This window comes from Lucilia cuprina, chromosome 5 (genome assembly GCF_022045245.1).
Source record: "Lucilia cuprina isolate Lc7/37 chromosome 5, ASM2204524v1, whole genome shotgun sequence".
Taxonomy (NCBI): Eukaryota; Metazoa; Arthropoda; class Insecta; order Diptera; family Calliphoridae; genus Lucilia; species Lucilia cuprina.
In genome coordinates this window covers 172283-190058 of record NC_060953.1, presented here as the reverse complement: position 1 = coordinate 190058, position 17776 = coordinate 172283, and the positions used below count along the sequence as shown (strand labels likewise).

The following is a 17776-nucleotide window of genomic DNA, read 5'->3' as shown; positions in this document are numbered from 1 at the left end:
TACAAATAAATCAATTAGTTTGTTATTGTTTGTTTTCTCTTTGTTTACGTTTTTTATGTATTTTTTGCTTTGTTTACTTTTTTACTTTTTTATGCAACTCTGAAAAAAGTTTGCCAAAAATCCCCATGTTTGTTTTCTTCTTCTTTTTGGTGAATGAGCAAACAAAGCAAATGTCAAAAATTTCTAGAAAATTCATAAGAAAAGAAAAACGGCACAGTTGAAAAAGAAACGCGTTCAAGAAAACAACTCGAAAGAAATTTCCGCTTTTTAATTAAAAAAGTAAAGGTACATACATATTTTATTAAAAAATAATAAAAATAATTATTAAATTGAATTTGTCAAAGTGAAAATTAAACTACGCAAACATTTAAGTTAAACATCTGTTAAAAAAGACATTTAAAACTGGTAATAAAAACGCACCTTGAACCAGATATCGAAAATGATCAAATAATTTATTCGGAGTTACGGAATATTTTCCATGTGCAATTTTATTTTGTTAATTTTTTTGTGTAATCTAATGTATTGTAGAAGATTTTCGCATATTATTTAAGTTGTTTACAAAGAATATTCTGGAAAAAATTAACATGAAAAATTGTCCTATGACGTGTGAAAACTATTGATTGATAAAAATAAAAACAGATTTTTTTCTCCAAATTTTCCTTACAGAATTTCTGGAAGTTTGTGATTTTGGTCATAAGAAGTAGAGAAGAAACAAGCCTAAATTATAGCAAGAAAACCCAATTAAAAGTTTTGCATTACATATAATCGGGGAGAAAAAAAGCAGAAAAATGTCTGTGATTGGTATTGATTTTGGAAGTGAGTCTTGCTACATTGCCGCCGCTAAGGCTGGTGGTATCGAGACATTGGCTAATGATTACAGCTTAAGAGCAACTCCGTAAGTACATTCAAATCTAATATTTTATTTAATTTAAGCAAATGAAAAAAAACAAGAAAAAAATGAGTGATTAAGCATTACAAATGCCAAAAAAGTGAGGTTAGAATTAACTTTTTCTCACTTTGTTTTTCGTTCTCTTTTTGACTAGCACAAAGAGTAAGTGCTGAAAATAAAACAAAAAGTATACAAGTACATGGAAATTACAATAATTTAACAATAATGTATGTATGCATATTCATGTTTTTTTTTTAGATAGGTACAAGGGAAAATATAAATTTCAGAAATAATAGGGCGTTTTAATCAATTAAACATTTTACAACTTTTCCATTTAATTCCAGAAGTTTGTTTATGTTTCTAGAATTTATTGATTTTTCAATGACACAGCTGAAATAACTAATGCATCTATATCGGAATATTCTTCATTCTCACACTAACAAAACAAATGGACGACCAAATTAAATTTGGGTTTGTGATGTTACATTGTTACACTGAGTGTCGGTTAAAAAAAGGGTGACTCTTAGCTTTCAAACCATATTAAAATTGGTTTATATAAAGGAATTTGAAATCAATACAAGTTTTAAGTTTTTATAAAACTTACTAGGTATTTTTTCAAATTTTTATATATATACATAGTACATTCAACATATAAACTACATACAAAATATTGAATAAGTAGGTGGGTGTAATATTTTTTCTTTATACACATTTTCATTATGACCAAAAGCTTTCATTATTTATTTGCAAAAATCATCGAAAACTATAAAAATAGTCATCGACCGGCAAATTTTGTGACGAATAAACGTACTTGGACAACTACATAATTTATTCAAAAAAATAATAAAATAAATAAAAACCATCTTGGCAAATATTTTATACTTGAAAAACAAACAGAAATGCTCTAAAACATTTTCCGAATACTAAAGAATTTTTAATGAATTTTTTTATTGGTAGGTACTTGAAAGTTGCATACATACATTTAGTTAAATATTTTTAATTTATTAGGGCCTTATGCAAAAACGATTATTAAAGTTAACAATGGTTTACTGCACACTTTTTTCATATAAAAACAGGGTTTATTTATTTATTTATTTATTTATTCAAAAACAATGGCCGTAAGCCGATAGGGCCTAATTGGCTAGTCTACAATTAAATATACTTATAATACAAAAATATTATTGGTACATTATTTAGTAAGAAAATATAACATATATTTATAATTTTTTTAATTATAATTTTCTTATTTTTAATAGTTAGACTTGAAGTTTTGCACACACTGATTAGGATTCTATAAATTGGTGAAAATAAAGATAATATTATTAGCCTAAAAATGACAGTAAAACATAATAGGAGCGAAATGCAATAAGGTTATATAAAAGATTTTTTGCAACAAATGAGTTATACCAATTAAATATTTTATAAAAACTTAGGGGAAATGGCTGTACAATATACATTTACATAGTGGAATATCATTAAAAATAGGCTCAGGGTTAGTTATGAATTCGACAAAAAAATATTTTTAAATGCATATAATGAATGTGAGAATTTACGTTCCTGGTAAGGAATAACAGTATTCCATAAGCGCGCTATGTTAACTCGAAATGATCTCGTCATAAATAATGAAACATGTGCTGGACATATTAAAGAATGTGTTCTATTTGAAATAGCAAAGTTAAATTTATTCTGCAAATAGTCAGGTTTACCATATTTTATAGTTTTAAAAAAGAAAATCATTTTTCTCAACTGAACATATCGAAAGAAACTACAACCAAGTAAATCAACGTAATATTGAGAAACATGATCACTAATCCGAAGTCCATAAATATAACGTACTACACTATTAAAGGATCTTTTTAATCTGTCAATGTTGGAGTTTGAGGTACATGAGTAAACTTCAATACCATAAATTAATAACGGTAAACACAATGATAAAGCAACACGACGTTTTATTGAAGAGGGCAAGTAAAAACCAATATTATATAACTTTCTCAATGTCCAAGATATTCGTGAAATTACTGAATTTATATGAAAACTAAATGTTAGCTTATCATCCAAAATAATACCAAGTGTTTTATAATGAGGAACAATTTCTAATACTTCGTTATTCAGAATAATGTTTAAAGAAATAGATTGTTTAGAAAATACCATTACCTTGCATTTCATGGCATTTAGTTGTAAGAAGTTACGTTTTGACCAATCAACTAAAAGATCAAGTTCAGAATTAATATGCGCCTCAGAATTTTGTAGAGATAATAAGTCAAACGTTGATAAAAGCTGTATGTCATCAGCATAGGTATAACATTTCAAGAAATTTAATTCATGATAAATGTCATTTATATATCAAAAATAATAATGGCCCTAACATTGACCCTTGTGGCACACCTCGGTAAATTGGAATCCTACTAGAAACTTCACGTTCTATTTGAACAAATTGACTGCGACCATGTAAGAAAGAGTAAATGAGTTTACAGGCACTTGAACTATAACCAAATGTATGTGAGAGCTTATGGATCAACAATGAATGATTAATCGAGTCGAATGCCTTACAATAATCCAAAAAAATTAAAATACTAACCAAATCCTTGTCGAAGTTTTCCCTAATAGTTTCCGTGATTTCCAGAAGTGTGCCAGTAGTACTAAATCCTTTCCTAAAACCTGATTGATGTGGATGAATCAAACTACAACTATTTAGATGATGTAACATTTGTTCCCTAATAATTAGTTCCAAAACTTTTGAACAGACTGACAAAATACTGATAGGACGATAGTCCGAACAATTCCTAGGAATCTTAACTTTAGGAATCGGTACAATCCTACCAACCTTCCAAATTTTAGGAACTACCGATGTTGTCAACACCCTGTTAATAATAAATGTTAAATGTTTTAAAATAGGCAGTATTATGAATTTAAGAAATTTAATATGAATTTGATCAGCACCTACCGCTTGAGATTTGATACTTAAAACTGCATTTAAAACATCAGTTTCCGTAACATTTGCAAAAGTAAATCCTTCAGAGGAAGGTAAATGGTCAAGACCACCATCAGCAGTTCCAGCCATACGGGAAAATTCATTAAACTCGTTCAGTGAAATAGGAAACCGTTCATTTCCTGGTGATTTCACAATTCCTATAGATTTAATCTTGCACCATAACTGTTTCTGATCACATGTAGAAAAAAATCTTAAACAGTACTTCCTGCGAACACCTCTTATGATGGTTTTTAATCTGTTTCTAGCTCTGCGATAAGCTTCAAAATTCCTATCAGACCTATTTTCCCTGTAGGCACGATATGTCAGATCTCTAATACGCTTAGCACTACAAATACACTCTTCATTCATCCAATTATGTACAACGCTTTTAACTACTCTACGATTTGGTACATTATCCTCAAACAAACGATTTAAATTGGAATTAAAACATTCTACACTCTCGTCAACATTCAAACTATCATAGACGCCAGAAAAATTCATAGATTCTAATTGAAGTAAACATTGGTCGTAGCTAAGATTTGAATAATCCCTACAAAGGTATATATCCGGATTTTTAAACTGAGAAATATTATATGTTATAAATATTGCCGCATGATAGGAATTTAGAGCAGGTATTTGAAATTGATGTTTACTACTAACTAATTCTATGTCAGAGACTAGATAAAAATCTATAAGTGATGTAGATAATTGTTGAGGATAATAATGTGTGGGTAAAGAATTGTGAACTATATATAACGACAGTCGCTCGCAAATTTCGCGAACAATAGCACCATTAATAAAAAGGTTTATATTAAAATCGCCCATCAAAATTATATTATTATACCTAGAAGAGAAATTTTCAAGGACCCTTTCACAACAAAGGAATTGACCATTAGGAAGATATATAACACCTAACAAAGCTACTGAATTGTCCTCTAAAATTATCTCCACGAAAAGTGATTCAACATTAACATCATATTGTTCATCAAAAATATTACCAGTCTTTAAATTATTCCGTATGTATAAGCAAACCCCCCGCCTCTACAACCACTTCTATCCTTTCTAAAAAGTTTAAAACCAGGAATTGACACAGCCGAATCATAAATAAACTCCTTATACCATGTTTCCGTTATACCAACGGCATCAATATCGCAATCCATTATCAAGTTACGAATTTCATCAAATTTAGTGCTATTTTCTCTAGGAACCAAACTTTGTGCATTGAAGTGTAGAATATTAAAGTTTGCAGAGTTTATTACAGCATTAATTTTACTGCCATCAGAGGCAATTTCACCTAAATTCTCACCTAAATTCATCATAAACCCTAAAGTGTGCACGAAAATCAATCATCCCTATTAAAAACAAATTTAACTTATTTAATATATATAAAGGCAACATAATATAAAGGTCGCAAAAAAGCAAAAATAAATTTAAAAATATTAAAACATTCAAAATTCATTAAAATTCAAAGTATAAAAAATTAAAAGTTTACGAATGTAATAATTATGATTTAGTGATAAATAATAATAATAGTATTTAATATTACAATAAAATAACTTAAATTTCGTATTTAATTTTTTTTTTTTTTTCTTTTTTATATCAAATTAATTAAATATTTAAATTTTAATAATAATTGAAAAAAAAAAAAAAAAAAAAAAAAAAAAATAGAGATCATATTTCAAATTTTGTTTTAAAAATTTTAAATAGTTTTAGTAAGTAACAACTACAAGATAACATTATTGTTAAAAAAGGCACAAATTGTAATTGCATTTTTTATTTTATTTTATAAAAAACTAATAACAAATCATCATTATTGTGCTCAAATATTTAATTTTTTAATTTAGTTAATTTTTTATTATTTTGTTTTTCAATTTAGTTTGTAAAACGATTCAATTATTTTAAATTAGCATTTGTATGTATTTATTATGTAGAAAAGAGAAAATACAAATTAAAAAGAAAAAAAGTTTTATTAAATAGTTTTATTTATTTAAATTCAATTGATATTAATTGTCTTCAAATGTATTTTTTTCCTTTTCAATAATGTTGAATTTCTATTATATACTTTAAGTTGGCATATGTATTAATTATGTATTAATGGGTACACTAAATTATTTACTTTTTATTTTCATAATTGTATATAGATATATCAAATACATGTAAATTTATCCAATTTACACTGAGTTAATAATTTTAATTCTAATTAGTTTAAATTATAGTTATTAATAAATTTTGAGTAATAAGGTTTTTATTTGTATATTAAACAAATTAAGTAATTAATAAACATTAAATTAATATGGTAAGTGTTTCAGATTCTATTATTAGTTCAGTTTTGTTCAAATAAGTATTTGTAATTTCCATTTAAATAAAAAAATAAAAAAAAATATCAATTTAATTGTGTACAAAAATTATTTTTATTATCCTCTGAAAATTTTCTATTATAAATTTATCAGTTGGGCAACTAAAAATATGTTATATAACAATATTTCAAATTATTAATTAAAATGTATTTAATTTAGGCATTAATAATCAATAAATATGAAATATGTTATAAAATTAATAATAAAGAAATACAAATACAATTTGAGTTGAATATTATTAATAAAATAACTTTAATAGTATTATTACTTTAAAAGTATTATTAATAACTTTGATTAATTACTCTCAAGATTTGCAGTAAATATGTAATTAATATTTCAAAATAAATATCTAATATTACGAAGGAGAAAAAAAAATTAAAAAAATTAGAAAAAAAAAATTATAAATATATTAGTGTACACCTAGAGAAAAATACATATGTTTTATAGAATGAAATTATTAACTACATGTGTGATTATACTACACATGAGAAAAAATATCTAAATAATCAAATGCCAATTTTAAGTACTATACAAAAGGATATAAGTATGAATGATATAAATGTATAATTTTCATTTTAAAATAATATAATAATTGCAATACAATAACTATAATATCAATATAATAATAATTACCTGATGATAACAATAATTTATAACAAATACAATTTATTTTATATTATTAAATTACACTTATTACTAATTATTATCATCTTCAGGAAGATTCAAACAGCCATCCAATAGGTTTGCACACTGCTGGCTATCCAACAAAATATTTTTTCCGTCCAGCATAAGAATTTTGGCTTTAGGGTTGTCCATATTTAATAGATAAAATTTTTTTATTTTCTTCTCAGACAAAAGTTTGCGACAAAGATAATTTAGTTTGCCAGACGATGGGGACAAATTGTCGTTCAGATAAATTCTGGATTCAATGGTTCCACCTATGATTTTATTTAGCAATAACGGTTCTGATTTGTGGTAATTTTTCATGATGGTGTCACGTAATTGCACGGAATTCAATTTTACTATAAAGTATTTTCTATGTTTTATGTAACAGCAATGATTAATATCTGAGAGGCTAATATCCACTCCAACAAATTTGGCTATTTTAATTGTGTTTTCACGTATCTTTTCGATGGTACAATTTAATCCACTTATCAAAATATCCGATCGATTTAAGCGTCTTTCCAACATATTGTTCTTGTATTGAAGTTGATGATATTTGTTCTCATACGCTTTATCTGTATTTTTGACACAAGAGTAACAATTAGCAACATCCGATTTAATATTAGCAATTTCAGTATTGACTTCTTTACGAAAATCATTAACCATCTGGACTACTTTAGTTTCTAGGTTTAAAAATCCGTTATCCATTCGATGCTCAATATTTACTTTGGTATCCTCAATTTTATTTTCTATTGAAATTTTAATTTCTTCCATTCGTTTGATAATGTCATTGTTAGTATTTTCACCAACTCCAATGCCTTTTTTACAATCATTACACAAAAATTTAGAAATATTTTTACGAACGGCATTTAATAATTGTTCAGTGACACCAGCACACTTGTTATGAAAGTAAAGACCACAACTTCCACATCCAATACTAGGATTAGTTTTTGTTATATTCGTGTGGCAAATAGGACACTGGACAGGATTCTTTGGTGACATTATGAGAATGTATTAATTTATATTATTTATTTATTAGAGTATGTATGAATAAATGTAGATTTGTTTTTTTTTTTTTTTTTTTTTTTATTTATTTTTTTTTTTTTTTTTTTTATTTTTTTTTTTTATTATTAATTAGATGTTGGGTTGAAACTAGTTTAATTTTAACTTTTACACATATTAATAGTAAAATGCAGTATTATTTTCTTTTCACCAAAAATATTATTAATTAATGTATTTGTGTGCGTAAATTATTGTATTGTTTATTTATTTTGTTTTATTTTTTTATCCATGAAGTTGACAACACTAAATATTTCTTATATGAATCTTTCAAATTCCTTTTATCCACAACATTCTTCCCACTAAATGTTACTTTTAAGATCTTTACTCTCCATCATTTCTTACATTTATTCTGTCCTTCATATGTATGTGTTTAAATCAAACTTATATTGATATCATGTATATGTATATACATATATGGAAACAAATGTAGATTTATTCTATTGTAGTTTTTGGTGTCCATTAAATGTTGTGTTGAATTTTGATTTATTTATATTTATTTCACTTATATAGATTGTAATATGCATTAATATGAGAAAAATAATTTTTAAAGCAATTAAAATATTTATTTGTATTTTGTAAAATTAATTAGATGTTGGGTTGTAACTTGTTTAATTCTAACTTTTACACATATTAATAGTAAACTATCCACCAAAAATATTGGTAATTAATGTATTTGTGTGCGTAAATGATTGTATATTTGATTTATCTTGTTTTATTTTTTTATTCATCAAGATGACAACACTAAATATTTCTTTCTTCAAATTCCTTTTATCCACAATATTCTTCCCACTAAATGTTACTTTTAAAATCTTTTACTCTCCGTAATTTTTTTTTTTGCATTTATTTTATCCTTCATATGTATGTGTTTAAATCAAACGTTATATTGATATCATGTTTATTGATATCATGTATATGCATATACATAAATGGAAACACATGTAGATTTATTCTGTTTTAATTTTTAGTGTCAATTAAATGTTGTGTTGAATTTTAATTTATTTATATTTATTTCACTTTTGCGGATTGTAATATGCATTAATATGAGAAAAGTAATATTTAAAGTAGTTAAAGTAGTTTAAAGTAGTTAAAATATCATGTATGTTTTTTTTTTTTTTTTTTTTTTTTTATTTTTTTTTAGCTTGTCTTAACACCAAGTCCATGTGAGATATTCCAGTCAAATTTATTTTGTTAAAGTTTTTCGGGATTATTATCAAAACACACTTATATTTATATTCAATAAGCTCAGAATTAAATATTAATCACTTTTTTACATAGATCATATTTTATAATTCAAATTATTTAATATTTTCAAAGATTTTTTTGCTTTTGCTTCACGACCGCGAATTTTTCTCAACCGCACATATTGACGTTGCCAGATCAAGGGTTTAACAACCATTGTTAACTTAATAATCTTTTTTGCATAAGGCGGTTAATCTTTGGTCGATTATTGTTACTGTTATGAAACAAAAAGTCAATGTTAGGAAAATTTTATTCTACATTGAAAGAAATTTAATGTTACGTGACCAGCTGTTGGGATTAAACATTCACATATTAACCGACGTATATTTTAAACATATTTAAAACATATTAAACACCTTATTAAAAAGATGAATGAGTCAATTACTTGTTTAAACATTAACTTCTTTCTTATCGTCTGACCAAATTTGTTATGACGTCATTTTTTCTAGATTGTTTTTTTTTTTTTTGGTTGTGATTTAAGAAATCATACTTTTTTATTTTGTTATTGAGGCTATATGTGTGTGTGTTGATGTTATTCTCTTTTTAATCATAGATCATGTGTAGCTTTCGATGGCAAGAAACGTATTATTGGTGTGGCCGCCAAAAATCAACAAGTCACAAATTTGAAAAACACAGTTAGTGGCTTCAAACGTTTATTGGGGCGTAAATTCAATGATCCCCATGTTCAACGTGAACTCAGCAGCATTCCAACAAAAGTCGAGGCTTTACCAGATGGCAGCATCGGCTTCCGTGTAAATTATTTGGACCAGGAACAATGTTTCACACCTGAACAGTTGACCGCCATGTTGTTCACCAAATTAAAAGAGACATCTACTCATGCTTTAGGCGCCCAGGTAAGAGGAATAATGAGTGTTGTAATATTATTTTAATATTAAAAACGGCTTTTTTGTTTGGCTTTAGGTAAATGATTGTGTTATAACTTGTCCCGTGTATTTCACAAATGCTGAGCGTAGGGCTTTGCTGGATGCTGCCCAAATTGCCGGTCTAAATGTCTTGCGTCTTATGAATGAGACCACAGCTACGGCTTTGTCGTACGGTTTCTACAAGCAGGACTTGCCCGAAGATAAGCCCCGTAATGTCGTATTTGTGGACTGTGGTCATTCATCACTGCAGGTCAGTGCGTGCGCCTTTACGAAGGGCAAACTTAAGATGCTGGCTAGCAGTTGGGATCAGGTCGGAGGCCGGGACATAGATTTTGCCCTAGCTGAACACTTTGCTAAGGAATTCAACGACCGTTACAAGATTAATGCTAAAACAAATGCTCGTTCTTGGCTGCGTCTTATCACCGAAATTGAAAAGTTGAAGAAGCAAATGTCTGCCAACAGTACTAAACTGCCCCTCAGCATTGAGTGTTTCATGGATGATATTGACGTATCATCTAGCATGCAACGTTCTCAAATGGAAGAGTTGTGTGCTCCAGTTTTCCAACGGGTCGAAGCCACATTTAAAAAATTGTTGGCTGAGTCAAAACTTAGCCTGGAGGACATTCACTCGGTGGAAGTTGTGGGCGGTAGCACTCGCATTCCTGCTATTAAGCATTTAATCGAACAGGTCTTCGGAAAGACGGCCAGCACAACATTGAACCAAGACGAGTCAGTTTCTCGTGGCGGTGCCTTGCAGTGCGCCATAATGTCGCCCGCTGTACGTGTACGCGAGTTTGGTGTTACTGACATTCAGAATTATGCCGTTAAAGTTACTTGGGATGGGGAAGGTTCTCTTCCCGGAGGTGGTATCGAGGTGTTCCCCGTATTTCACGCTGCTCCCTTCAGTCGTCTGTTAACGCTGAACCGCAAAGAGCCTTTCACTATGACCGTGCAGTATGCCCAAGCCGTTCCTTATCCAGATCCCACAATTGGTCGCTGGACCATAAAGGATGTCAAGCCCAACGAGAAGGGAGAATATTCCGAGGTCAAGGTGAAAGTCAGAATTAATCACCACGGTATTGTCTTGATTTCAAGTGCCTCATTGGTCGACAAGAAGGAGTTGGAGGAACCAGCCACACCTCAACCAGAACAACAATCAAATGCTGAACAACCTGCTGCCGGTGAAGGCCAACCACCAAATGCTGGCGAACCAATGGATGTCTCTCAAGAGGTAAAAATAATCTCAGTGTAATTATCAATCGATACATTTTGAAGTAGAATCTAGTACTCAAGTGCTCTCTGTTGTCAAAACATCCAGTTTTATTTTAATTTTATTTTCAAAGTTGTAGAAACATGTCGCTACAGGCGGTACATCAATTTAAAATGTGAAAAAATAGTTTCTTTTCGGACTTTAATGTTTTATTTTTGTTAACTAACCCTATCCTTTCTGTTTCATTTGGTTTCCATTTATATTTTGTATTTCTTTTCCCCTCCCTTAATATTTCCATTTCTGTTTTAATTATTAAGTTGCGCATCTTAACCATATTTTTTGCACATAATTGGTTTGTCGTTCTTCATTAATTGTGTGTAGTAATTGCAAACAAAAGAAAAAAACGTAAATCATCAATTTTGAAATTTGATTTTTCTGTTTTTTGTTGTCTTCTTGGCTTCTCGTTTTGAATCACATCTTATTTTCATCATTGATGATGGTCCATGAACCACTTACTCACACACACTCTCGTAGGCTTTTTATGATAATGAGGATGATAATAATACAACAGCCTCATCGCCTGGACAAGGACAAGGGTGGGCTCAGCGGGTCAAGGGCTGGTTTACTGCGGTACGTTTTCACAATCTCTCTAACGCTTTTTTATTTATTATTAAGACCTTAAATACACTTCCTCTTATGAATGAAAAGAAATAGAAAAACATGCAAAGCAAAAGAAAAAGAAATTGGAAATTTGTTGAACCAAACATGTGTACATCTACATAAACATAATGGCAACTTCTTTGTTTTAGACTAAAGAAGGAAACCGCTCACAAGCCTACCCTTGAGTAACAAACAACTCCACCTTGTCATTAAATTTATTAATCAATATTTGTCATACACACAAACTCACATCTACACTATTTAAGATAAGCTTATTTTTTACTATAATTGCAATCACTCCCTTCCTAAATACAAATAGAATGTCTTTTTTTGCACTTGATTTTGTTGAGAATTTTAAGGTTTGTTTGTTCTGTTTATTTTCCATTACTAAGGGTTCCTATATAGGCTTTTGTTTTGCTGATTGTTGAGTTGATTGAATAACTCATTTTAAATTTTCAAATTTCCTATTTCTTTTTATTTTACTTTGACTTGTGATGCTTAATATAAAACGAATTTGCTTTATTACTTTTAGGGCGCCGATAAGAAAAAGAAATCATCGAAATTAATCGAATTACCCATGGATTTCCACACACATGGACATTCGCCAAATGATTTGAGCAATTTGATTCAACAGGAGGCTAAGATGGTATCCAATGATGCCAAGGAAACCGAGCGCATTGATGCTAAAAATGCTTTGGAAGAATTTGTTTATGAAATGCGTAACAAATTACAGGTATGACGACGATATGGATAGCATATAGTTTGTATGTTACGAATAATAATCTTATTTTATTTTTAGGGCGGTCCTCTGGAACGTTTTGTGGTAGAAAGTGAGCGTGATGCCATCTGCTCACAGCTTAACGAACTGGAGAATTGGTTGTATGAGGATGGAGAGGATTGTGATCGTGATACTTATGTTAATAAACTCAAAGCCTTGCACAACCAAACAAATCCCATCAAAGAAAGAGCCAACGACTTCGAACTATGTCCAGGAGTGTTTGAGGAACTAAAACACGCCATCAATAATGCTCGCGCTGCCGTCAATGAATTTAAGAAGGGATCTCCCAAATACGACCATTTAACTGAAACCGAATTCATTAATGTAGCCGAACATGCAGAAAAAGCCCAAAAATGGCTTGACGCTAACATGGCCAAGTTTGCACAGGCACCAAGGACCGCTGATAGCCCTGTAAAGGTTGCCGATATCCGTCACGAAGTACAGACTGTCAACACCTGTGTCAATTCGGTGATCAATCGTCCTAAGCCAAAACCAGCATCGAAACCAGCACCAGCCAAAGAAAACACTGGCGGCGCTGAACAACAAAACGGTGAAAATGCAAACAAATCAGATGCTGATAAATCAGCGCACACAAATAGTGTACCAGATGATTCAACGATGGACGTAGAATAGGGAGGCCGAAGCCGATTACAAGGATAACTAGCTAGCAGTATAGATGTATAGAATTTGTAAGACAAGCACACAGCATACAGTTGTTTGAGCGAAATTTTAAGTTTGGTGGCTTTTAACAAAATTAAAAAAATACAGACGACACATACAAAAAATAAAATAAACAATACACAAGAAAAACCAAACCAACCAATCTACAACACTTCATTTTTAAACTTAAATTGTCATTTAAATGAATTAAAAAACAACCTAAATAAATTTCTCTCTAATCTCTACAAAACTAAAATAAATAAACTTTAAATAAATCAATCCAACCACAAAACTAAAAAAATTAAAATAATTTATACTTAATTATTAACCAAAAATAATTAGTTTACTTCCTATTAATTCCTTAAACATTTTATAAGTTTGTTTCCTTTCCTTTCCATTCTCCATACCACGACAACTTAATAAAAAACGCAAACAAACAAAATAGCAAAAATAACATTGAAATAAAAATTAAATCCAAATAAATGGATTAAAAACTGAATTGGCTATTTTATTGAAATATCAACTAAACATTTTACTAAAAATTGCTTTTCATTATAATAAAAAAACAATTTAGTTTGATTATTAAAAATATTCACTCAAAAATATTGCCATTTTCTAGGTTTAACTGCAACATTTGACACATTTTTCTAAATCCAAATTTATAAAAATAACATTTAAATGTTTAATTTATAATTTGTTGTTTTCAAGTGGAAATGAATCCTATTTATATGTATTTATTTTGATAAAAAAATAATCATCTTAAAGGAATCTGCAATAAAATTTAAATACATATACAAAAACTAGTGTTTGAGTTGTAACATGAATTATATTTTCTGATTTTTAATTATTCGCTTTTAAATTTTGATCTTCCCGATTCTTTATCTCAAGTCGAAATCTCAAAACGAATGGCAACCTTAGGTATTCTGAATTTCGTTTGAAACGAGATGAAATTGCTTAATTAAGTTCTTACTATTCCGCAATTTCGAACGATTCAGTTATGTCGATGCTACGACACAACTTTGTATCAAATTATTGGAATAAAAAATATCTGTATAAAACCCAATTTTTTTTTTTGGGACCACCCTAATGAAGATGTTTTATTTTGTAACACTTTTTGGTAAAGAATTAGAATTGCTAATATGTTCTTGCAAAAAATTTATTATTGGCTTTTGTTGTTTCAACTTTATATTATTGATATTTAATTGCCCTTAAGCATAAAGCAGAATCATAATTTTGTAAGATTGACCCAATTTTCATAACAACATGCTTAACAAAAACCGTAGGCGATCAGTTAACAAAAACATAAATTAACTTTTTTTCCTCTCTTTTTTTCTTTCGGCAAGATTTATGTAAAATATCTATTCTTGAATTCTTTACGCAAAAAGGTTTCTTGGAAGGCATAATTTTTGTTAAGAATTAGTTTGAATTTAGTCTTTCAACATATAAGATGTTGAAATTAAGGGTTTTATGTTTAGTTCTTTTGATCCTGGTGATCTCTAGTTTGTGCGCAGAAGCTCAACAACAGCAAAATAAACGGAAGCGGGGTTCTCAAAAGGTTCAACAACAACAACAAAATTTAAATAGGCCACAAAACAATAAACAAAAGGGGAATAAGATTAATAAAGTTCCCATCAAAAACAATAAGAATAGACAAGAGAAGCCTTTAAAGAAAGTCAAAGATGATGTTACACAATTAATACCCGGACTGGGTTCGGTGAAGGGACGTACTTTCAAGTCAGAGTGGAGTGGTAAAACTATTTTCCAATTTTTGGACATTCCCTATGCCAAAGCTCCATCTGGTTCTTTGAGATTTAAGGCACCTGTGCCCGTCACTCCCTGGTCCAATGTGTTAAGTGCAGATAAACCCCATCACGGCTGTCCTTCTCTGCAGGATTTGGTCAGCTACGAAGCACTAAAAGCGAAAAAAATCAATGTGGAAGACTGTTTAAGATTGACCGTAAATACAAAGTCAGTAAGTATTAATGTGTGTGATTGTGATATTCGAAGTAAAACATGAAAACTAAACTTCAGAAAGTGGAAATTAATATGCATAATAAATGTAAATCATATTTATTTAGGTTACTGGCAATTCCCCTGTTATGGTTTATGTCCATGGAGATTTCTTATATGATGGTAGTAGCTTAGAAGCTGCCCCAGGATATCTTTTAGAAGAAGATGTCGTTTTGGTTTCTGTGCGATATCGTCTGGGTCCTTTCGGATTTTTGTCCACAATGACAGACGATATACCTGGAAACGCTGGAGTTAAGGATGTTGTGTTAGCATTGCAATGGATACAGGATCATATTTCAGCATTCGGAGGTGATCCCACGCGTGTCACTTTGTTTGGTCAAGTTGCTGGTGCAGCTCTCATCAATGTGCTTACCATGAGTCCAGCCGTTCCAGAAGGTCTTTTCCACCGTGTAATCTATCATTCGGCTTCCGCTTTATCTCCTGCATTCATTACTGACAATCCTTTGCCATCAGCTAAGGATATTGGTAAAATAGCTGGTTGCAAGACTGTAAACAAAGTCGATTCTCTTAACAAATGTTTGCGTAAGCTAAACGCTACTGAATTGTTAGAAGCCTTCAATGTACACAGTACTTCCAAGTTAAGTCAAGGAGTAGGTGCGTCTGGTGCTGTACAATTTGTTGTCGGTGGTCCTTCGGGGATATTGCCTCAATACCCTGCTAAAATACTAACATCTGGAAATTTCAAAGCCTACCCCACTATGGGCGGTAGTGTTAAGAATGGTGGCACTTTTATATTAAGAGGTATCAATCAAAATATTTACTATTGATTTAGTTAAACACATTCAGTTGTTTTCTACATTTTTACTCAGATATTTATACGGATATCTTTAACGAAACTATTATCGATGACACCATGAACGGCATAGACTACATAAATCTTATTATATCACAAACCAATGGTGCTGATCCCACTGAGGCTTGGAAGAAGTTTGCCGAGGAAGAAGTATTCACTCCCGAAATAATTAAAAATGGTACATTCCATGCCATGACTCCAGGTTTAATTGATGTAAGTTCCAAATAATAATATAAATATTTTCAGAAACTTTGTACAATTTTGATTCCCCAATATCGACTAGTTTTTATATTAAACAAAATATTTTCTAAAATTCTAGTTGTGTAGTACTATTGCTTTTAAAAATCCAGTTTTGTTGGCCCTACAAGGCAACGCCCAAAAATTGCCCAATAGTACATATTTATACTCATTTGACTATGAAGGCGAGTTAAACCGTTACACAACATCTGATAATGCTGATTATGATATCAATGAGATGCCGTTCGATTTGGGTGTTTCTCTAACTGACGACAATCTCTATTTGTTCCCTTGGCCAAGATTTCTCTTACTCAACTCAAATCGTGACATTAAGATTGCTAAGCGCATGGTCTCATTTTGGACTTCGTTTGCTGCCACTGGTAAGCCATCCGCTCCCAATGTTCCAAAATGGCCTGCAATGAACGATGAGACGGGTCCATATATGAAAATTGGAAAAACCGTTTCGATTGGTGAAAATTATATCGATGAATTTACTGCTGCTGTGAAAGAAAACGCCGATGGTTATAATCTCGTCAACGAAGAATTCTTTGACAGTTTAGTCGATATTACTGAAAATAATGAAGGCGATCAAAATGCTGATCAAACGGAGACAGACAATGAAGAGGGTCGTGGCAATATTGTCTTAATAGCCAAAAGGACAAAAAAAATTTAACTGCCGTAATGATGACTAGGATTATAAAATAAATTATATAGTTATTAAGCACATGCCATTTATTGTATGTAACTATTTAATGATTGTGTATAACTTATGTGTAACTACATGTATTTTAAAGAAAATAAAATTTGAAATGTATCAAAAGTACTTTTAATTTATACTGTTAGAATATGATGATCATCATCGATTCGAGGTTGTTGAACTCGACACAATAAAGTCGCCGACTTTAAAATATTTAATGATTTGAACTTAATGATAAAAAACGATTTAAAATATATTCATACATATGTATGCATATATATTATATGTATGTATTATAAATTAAGACAATATTTATAAGTATATTTTGATCAGTAGCAATATTCCATGTCTAATATATTGAACAAAGCTTCGGACATTCCGTTCAATTCAACGCAAAGACAACGAAAGAATGATTTATGGAATTGCAACTAAAAATTGTAAATGTTCTAAACGAAATAGTAAATATATATGTATACATAACATACACATGTATATGTAGTATTTACACAAACTCTAATCACTAATTTAAAATGTGTCCTTCTTCTTAAATATGATCTAACTTTTCTCTTTTAAAAAATATCTATAGGATAAATTTGAGTGATTTTTTGATAATAATTTACCGAGTTACATGCATTACATGTTCTT

At 29.8% G+C, this 17776-nt stretch overlaps 2 protein-coding genes across 4 annotated transcripts; both read left to right on the top strand.

Annotated features, from left to right (window-relative positions):
• The first annotated feature begins 135 nt into the window (after nt 1–135).
• LOC111690807 (heat shock 70 kDa protein 4) lies at nt 136–13872 on the top strand. 3 transcript variants are annotated; one of them, XM_023453378.2, is made up of 7 exons: nt 136–285; nt 667–895; nt 9735–10035; nt 10103–11296; nt 11810–11905; nt 12468–12668; nt 12735–13872. In XM_023453378.2, the coding sequence occupies exons 2-7, from the start codon at nt 789–791 to the stop codon at nt 13344–13346; spliced, it is 2511 nt and encodes an 836-aa protein (XP_023309146.2). In that variant the 5' UTR covers nt 136–285; nt 667–788; the 3' UTR covers nt 13347–13872. The 3 variants fall into 3 exon arrangements, with proteins under 3 accessions (XP_023309146.2, XP_023309154.2, XP_046809095.1); XM_046953139.1 differs by lacking the exon at nt 136–285 and adding an exon at nt 381–405; XM_023453386.2 differs by lacking the exon at nt 11810–11905 and having other exon boundaries at nt 137–285.
• Nucleotides 13873–14025: 153 nt separating this feature from the next.
• LOC111691189 (glutactin) lies at nt 14026–17251 on the top strand. The gene is made up of 4 exons (XM_023453847.2): nt 14026–15345; nt 15452–16145; nt 16214–16410; nt 16517–17251. Exons 1-4 carry the CDS (start codon nt 14821–14823, stop codon nt 17105–17107), a joined length of 2007 nt encoding a protein of 668 aa, XP_023309615.2. The 5' UTR covers nt 14026–14820; the 3' UTR covers nt 17108–17251.
• The last annotated feature ends 525 nt before the right edge of the window (nt 17252–17776 follow it).

Excerpts from the sequence above, each read along its gene's own strand:
- LOC111691189 (XM_023453847.2), top strand. The coding sequence starts at position 14,821 with ATGTTGAAATTAAGGGTTTTATGTTTAGTTCTTTTGATCCTGGTGATC. Across the intron at positions 15,346-15,451 it reads TGACCGTAAATACAAAGTCA|GTTACTGGCAATTCCCCTGT; the intron begins GTAAGTATTAAT and ends ATATTTATTTAG. Across the intron at positions 16,146-16,213 it reads TGGCACTTTTATATTAAGAG|ATATTTATACGGATATCTTT; the intron begins GTATCAATCAAA and ends ATTTTTACTCAG.
- LOC111690807 (XM_023453378.2), top strand. The coding sequence starts at position 789 with ATGTCTGTGATTGGTATTGATTTTGGAAGTGAGTCTTGCTACATTGCC. Across the intron at positions 10,036-10,102 it reads CTCATGCTTTAGGCGCCCAG|GTAAATGATTGTGTTATAAC; the intron begins GTAAGAGGAATA and ends GTTTGGCTTTAG. Across the intron at positions 11,297-11,809 it reads CAATGGATGTCTCTCAAGAG|GCTTTTTATGATAATGAGGA; the intron begins GTAAAAATAATC and ends ACACTCTCGTAG.